Source organism: Gymnodraco acuticeps, unplaced genomic scaffold (genome assembly GCF_902827175.1).
Source record: "Gymnodraco acuticeps unplaced genomic scaffold, fGymAcu1.1, whole genome shotgun sequence".
Classification (NCBI taxonomy): Eukaryota; Metazoa; Chordata; class Actinopteri; order Perciformes; family Bathydraconidae; genus Gymnodraco; species Gymnodraco acuticeps.
Window position 1 is genome coordinate 3,522,105 of NW_022990238.1, and position 6,950 is coordinate 3,529,054.

At 40.2% G+C, this 6,950-nt stretch overlaps 1 protein-coding gene across 1 annotated transcript; it reads left to right on the forward strand.

Moving 5' to 3' along the window:
* Nucleotides 1-2,675: 2,675 nt before the first annotated feature.
* On the forward strand, nucleotides 2,676-5,237 carry socs3a (suppressor of cytokine signaling 3a). The gene is made up of 2 exons (XM_034219495.1): nucleotides 2,676-2,865; nucleotides 3,379-5,237. Exon 2 carries the CDS (start codon nucleotides 3,504-3,506, stop codon nucleotides 4,119-4,121), a length of 618 nt encoding a protein of 205 aa, XP_034075386.1. The 5' UTR covers nucleotides 2,676-2,865; nucleotides 3,379-3,503; the 3' UTR covers nucleotides 4,122-5,237.
* The last annotated feature ends 1,713 nt before the right edge of the window (nucleotides 5,238-6,950 follow it).

Here is a 6,950-nt window from a genome sequence, read left to right on the forward strand (position 1 = left end):
ACTGATGTTTGGTAATTACACAGAAGTGGTGTGGCTCAACCAACACAGAAGTCTTACAGTACTATGATGACATAAAGGTAAGAAGGTAGAGGTAGGAAGTCATCATTAATGATAGAAGGCTAACAGGAATTAGATTGACCGATATACCAGGAACCTACGTAACTCAGATAATCAGTTATAGTTCCACCTCATTGAGATATCTCTCTATGATTAATACTGTTGCAACAACATAGGTTCCTCTTTCATACCTTTCTTTAATTCAGAATTCACGGTTCCAGTAAAAACCTGCTTTGTATTCTTTGTTTAACCTATAATGGCAGATGATATTCAATAACCATGCTAATGCTGTCGGCTCAACCTGAGTTCACGGCTCACTCATTCAGCAAGAAATAAGCAGCGCCTTTGTGAATGCCAACACCACAAACAATGTAACATGATTGAGCTTTTAAACGACCTCCCTACTCAGTAAAAATCTGCTTGACCAAACAGTTTCAAAATATTTAGTTAAATAACAGTTTTCTACTCTTTAACCCTGTTTCCAGGAGAGAGCCCAGCTTGTTTTCCCCTCGTCCCCAGTGGGTTTACGGGAACCATGAGCTAGAGTATATTTCTGAGTCAGTGTGGGCAAACGTAAACAGCTGCCTTCTCCACTAAACAGTGGATTAGACCTACATGCTATCATGCGAGGCCTTGTCTCTTCCACTCAAAAAAGGTTACATTCATTGACTTTGCATGTGAGTTAGAACTCATTTGCTGCTTGTGTCATGCCTGGAGAATTAGCAGGATAAACATTTGAAAAGGGCTGTTTTATGTTTTTAATTTAGATTCTAACAACCTACTAGAATTGACACATGCAGGAAAACACACACAGAAACACAACAGAGTGGAACGCTTTCTCGTATCCAGCTCTCTTGGTCCTTCATCCGACTTGCCTGACCCGCCATTTGAGTGTTGACCTCTGGTATACACACTGTCTCCTATTGTTTATTTATTTTTATTTATTTTTATTTATTCTTATCTAACAACTATTGACGTCTGTAGGCACTTACAGGACTTTTCCCCAGCATCTTCCTCCACACTATGCTTAAACATCATTTTTTCCACTATTTTAAAAGTGTAATTGACTTCAGCATGCTATAATAATGTGCATTATGGTTTCTATGGGAACATGGTGATCTAAAAAAGTAATGAGGGGGGGCTCTCATGCCCTTCCTCCTTTCATTAACACGCATCATGGTCCCAGAAGAGAATTTTGATTGCTAAATACATGCCTCACAATGATGACACAATAGATTTTCTGGAAACAAGTAGAGTTTTACGAGGCCATCCCATGCCCTTCCCCCCCTATCCTGCTCTGAATCACAGAACAACCCCGACTCACCTGTAGACACAGCTGGCTTTTACCTAAACCCATCAGGCTCTGTTACGTCAATCCGTTACCCGTAACCCCCTCCCTCTGTCCATCTCTTGGCCAAGGTTTGGTAAAATGAACACCACAAAAACGATGCTTTCTGCTGAGAAGCTTCAGAGGTATTTCTGCCTGACTTGAAGTTACAGGCCGTCTGCTATTTGATGAGTATTCGTGAGCTGGTTAAAGCCCAGCAATGCCTGACATGACACTATAGCCTGGAGTTAGTCTACAGCACAATAACCACCTGAGACTAATATGGTCATAGCTGAGTCAGCAAGCCAGGCGCCAATATGGATGGAATGAGCAGTCTATCAGTCACATGTTGCCAAAGATAAGTCTGTCTTCACATCAGGATTGGAGTCGTCTTCCTTTAGACAGCCTAATGCTGATTACCAGATTATTGTAAAGCTGATAAAGATACTTTTGGGAAGTGAAGGTCCAGGATGAGTTAGATTCATGACAGGAAGTATCCAAATTAGACCTTTAATAAATAGGATTAAGCTAAAAACTAAAAGTGGAAGAGGAATACTACTTTTTTGAACCTATTTTTTGCTTTTTAGTTAAATGTTTCAGTTCTGGGTGGATTACTATAAGAAACAATACATCATAAATAGTTTGTAACATTGTGTTTTTGTTTGTTTATGTGTACAAAACGATGTTTCATTTTGAGTGAGCCCTTACCAGATTTGAATGTGGACCAGGAAACAATAATCCAATAAGCCCCTAATTACTGCAGAGATAAATAGACACAACAATTCACAACATGGAGTATTTAATCATACGTTGCCGCTGGATACCAGCTGTTTATAATGGAAATGTAAGGCTTATGAATCTGGCGCCCTCTCTGGAGAACTGGTGCTCAGCATGTGAGCCACTATTACTGAGAATTTCTCAGAAACCGACTGCACAATGCTGGACTGAATCATTACCTCATTGACGCTAAAGCAGAACTTCTGCCAAAAAAAGAGAACATATAATCAACCTCTATAGCTGTTTCTTAAACGCTCATAAACATAGGATAAATATTGTATTATTTAAAGTGTTTATAAGACCGTAAATAGACCGACGCTGTTAACAAAGATTCATAAGTATTGCTTGGAAAACTCCTCCTTAACTTCATTTTTGGAGGAACAGCGGGGGGAGGGCGCTTCTCATAGCAGGAATCTTTAACAAAAAAAACATGCTTCCTGACAATCTGCCAAGAGGGAGGCTTTCCTGGAAGCGGAGGCGGAGTCTACTCTCGTTTATAATGGCTCCTCGGCACCTAAGCTTCACTAGTAACTCACAGCACAGCAGGCAAGCACTCGGGCACATAGACACCGAGAAAAGTTATAAAAAGTCTGAAAATTGTTGCCAAAAAAAAAACGTTTGTATCATCCGGACAGACGCTGAACAGACATCTATCCATCGATTTTAAATTATTCTTAAAGAGCGAGTTTGGAGAAACATTAAAGGTAAGCAAATGTTTTTTTTTCAATACTTATTAACAATGTTTATGATAATATCAATTATGTTTTGAATGTTTATCTAAGTGAGTTTGTTGTGGTGAAGCCAGTAGGCCTATGCCGTGTAGATTGCCCAATTAGGATTACCATGTCTTTACTGGAACTGACTTGAGTCTCGAGGGCAGATTACACAAAAAAAGTTTCCCCGAAATGCCTGTAATTTACATGGACTCAATTAAGTCAACACGCTGTTGCAACCATGACTCCTCTTAAACACAGGATCATCCAGTTTGGGTCTTTTATTTAAAGCAGACACAAAAAGTCTTGGCGTCTGGAGAAATTTCCCCATCCTTAATATGGATGTTTAAACGCATGATGAAGAGAGCTTGCACATCTGGAAATTAAAGGTTTCCAGAGCTCAGGGTTCATATTGTATGTCAATGTTACACTTTTGAATTGCATTTGAATGTTTAGTGTCACGTTTTCCACACTGAGCTCACATTTCCTCTCTTATTTCCTTAGGTGTTTTGACAAACTGCCCTTCCACAACAACAACCCTTGCATCCTCTTTTGGACCCTACCTCTTTTTCTCTTGTCTGTGTGGCACCCAGTGCTCCCCAGGCTGCCTAAAGAGCGGGCACAGCGCCATGGTAACTTACAGCAAGTTTGACTCCGCAATGAGCAGCAGCCTCTTGGACTCCAGCATGCGGCTGCCTCAGCGTTTTAAAACGTTCACCTCCAAAACCCAGTATCAGATGGTCCTCACCACACTTCACAAGCTGCAGGAGAGTGGCTTCTATTGGGGGGCCATCACCGGGAAGGAGGCCAATGCCATGCTGGCGGCTGAGACCACCGGCACCTTCCTCATCAGAGACAGCTCCGACAACCGGCACCTGTACGCCCTCAGTGTCAAAACGGCGTCAGGCACCAAGAACCTTCGGATCCAATGTGACTCTTCCTCTTTCTACCTGCAAACAGACCCTAAGAACATTCAGTCTGTTCCACACTTTGACTGTGTCCTCAAGCTGATCCACTTCTACATGCCTCAGAGCAAAGTGAATGCTCGCAGTGGGAATATGTACTACATTTACTCTGGAGGAGAAAAGATTCCTCTGGAGCTCATCAAACCTCTCTCCTGTAACCTATCCACCTTGCAGCACTTGTGCAGGAAAACAGTCAATGGACATTTGGACATTTCTTCTAAAAGAGACCAACTTCCTCATCCCATCAGGGAGTTCCTCCAGGAATATGAGGCTCCTATCTAAAGTGGACTGATGCTCTTGAAGGGGCAAAGACTAAAAAGGAACCGTATGGTTTTAGTGGCAGCTTTAGTAAAGGACACACGCTGGTGGAATTAAGCAGAGACAGTCAAGCCCAAGTTTGCGCTTGTGAAAAGGAGCAGTTTATTGTACTGACAAGATGTGTGTTGGTCCCACAGAAAAGTGGGCAACAAAAGCCCAAGAGAAGAGAAGAGAGAGCTGCTGTAATATTGTGGTATACAAGAGAGTGAACCCTCACTGATGACATACATTTGACTGAAAACTGAGGTGAAGCTTACAGTCAGATGTCTACAGTCTGATGACACACAGGTTCCCTCTGCTGCTGCTTACCTAATGTGCTGTGAGGCTGTCGAGCTCACACACATCAGACTCAGAAAATATCGGCCATCCATTAAAGCTGGACAGGCTCTTACGGTCAGGCTGTTTTTTGCTGACCTCGATGATAATCTTTGATGTATTAGACGTGTCCGTCAAGCATCCTGGCACTCTGACCAGCTTGGGAAATTCCCAGACAATGGAATCTTAGCTGAGTGGGACACTGATGGCTTCCTTGGTGCATATTTGTAATAGCCACCATGGAAAAATGACTTAAAGTAATCTAACAAGATGTGGAAAGAAGACATGTTTCTGATATTTTGTTTAGATGAAGGGTTTATGCCAAACTTGCCTGAACTAGACAACAGTTTGTTGTATTACAAACATGACTGAACCCTAGAGGATCTTACTTGAGAGAACAGTACTACTGCCTAATATGGCTTTAGTGCTGAAAAATATATGTATACCAAAATATGTGGAAGTATTTTTGGCACAGACAGCATTGCCATTGCTTGCAGATGAATGTATTAAAAATGGTATCTGTCTTTTCCCGTGAAGGAAAAGAGTCATAATGTATCTTATTTTCATGATTTAACATGAGTGAAGATTATTATTCATGTGCTGTCTTTTATAAAGATGTACTTTTGCCAGCCAAACCACTGGCTACGGATGCTTGAATATATTTGTTTGACGAAGCAAGCAGACTGATACAACTTTGCACTTATTTATATTTGTAAAAGAACATTTCATTAATTTATAATAAAAGAGCACTATTTTTCTATGAAATGAGATCTCATTGTTTGATTTGTTTTATGATCGCTGACATTTTTTCCACAGGCAGACTACATTTACTGAGTGTAACATTCTACATGTTATATTCTTGGCTTTTTAGGATACATTTAGTAAAGAGCCCATTAGGTTTCATTAATTTGCTTCAGAGGTTAGGTCACAAGTTCACTTTGTTTTTATGATTTCCTCCTACATTTTTGAATGTCACTATCTTCACGTAAACCCCAGATTACAAACCACATCTCTAAATGATACAGCACATTTAGAGATACCCTAAACGCAAACAGATGTCATTATGTTATCATTTTAAGAGCGATATTTTTCTAATGTAAAGATGTGTTTTGTGGGAAACAATGCTATCTTATTAGTTTTGCCTTCAAAGAGAACAAAAATAATATTTTGGTAAGCTGATAACTTCTTCCTGTAACAAAGCAGTTGAACAGCTGCTTCACACGAAATACAGCAGAACTGTAAAAATAACCTCCCTCTTCTAGGGAAGTACCAGCTGACTCCTTTGAATCAGCTGTGACTCAAAGGATTCTCTGTAGGTGTAAGCGTGACCTAACATGCCCTCACATGTAAATACATAATGATGTCTGCTTAAATCATAAATGCCTCTGAGAAGTGTACAACTTCTCAGAAATGTCCCCGCCCTGTATACATGCAAACAGTACACACTCAATTAAAATATGTCAATACCTGTGCTTCAATACATAGGAATTCAATTCAAGCCCTGTGCTGCCAGCTTACGGGAACAACGTGTTCCTAACGTATCTGGTGTTCTGTCTGTTCACCTGCACATCGCATGACCTCAGACAACCTAACCCCAGCGCTTATCAAGAAATATGTCAAACCTCTCCCTCCCCTCAATTTGAGAATTATGGTAAGAATTATTTTTAGAACTACACATACACACTACACACCTGTGCTCAATGGCCCTCTTCAAGTGCCTTGTTGTATCTGTACTGTATGTGCGTGAGTGGTTTCAATATATAGTCTCTTTAACATCCGAACAAAACAAAACATCCTTTCTTTGTCATGTTTTATAAAACAAGAACATATTTTATTTGGTAATTTCTGTAACCAAACTGAAAACAGGAATGTCTCTGTTTGTGGGTTGATGGCCCTAAATGTATGGGCACACTGCACATGTGAGCTTTTCCTTGATATGTGTCCTTTAGTACTATGACAGTTGCTTTTAAACATGATTTTATACATGTTTCAAAAGTCTATAAAAACCCAATGCACAACTTCAGTATGCTATCCCAAATACAAAATAGGTCTAACAGAGGGTCTAACCTCCCTGGCATTATTACTGCATGAAGTATACCATAACAAAAACTTAAGAAAAAGATCATTCAGAATTTGGTATAATAACAATGCTCTAAATGTGTGTCTGTTAGACTGAATTGTGACGAAGGGACTGCTAATTAAATTATTTTGATTATGATTTATTATAAACTACCATCCCAGATAAGACATCTTTATGATTAATGCATGGACCCTTATTTCTAAACTGTATATAACATTAATAGCCACTACAGCCAGGAACATGTACACATTTACGGCAAACCGCTAAAGTAATGGATGAACGGGAATTTGCAATAACCTCCACGTCCAACATAATTACAGGAATCAGCCCCTGCTCCACCTGCTTCCACGGCACTTTATTGTTTCCTCCCCGCCTAAGGGGCTCAGTGCACAGGGTTC

Excerpts from the sequence above, each read along its gene's own strand:
- socs3a (XM_034219495.1), top strand. The coding sequence starts at position 3,504 with ATGGTAACTTACAGCAAGTTTGACTCCGCAATGAGCAGCAGCCTCTTG.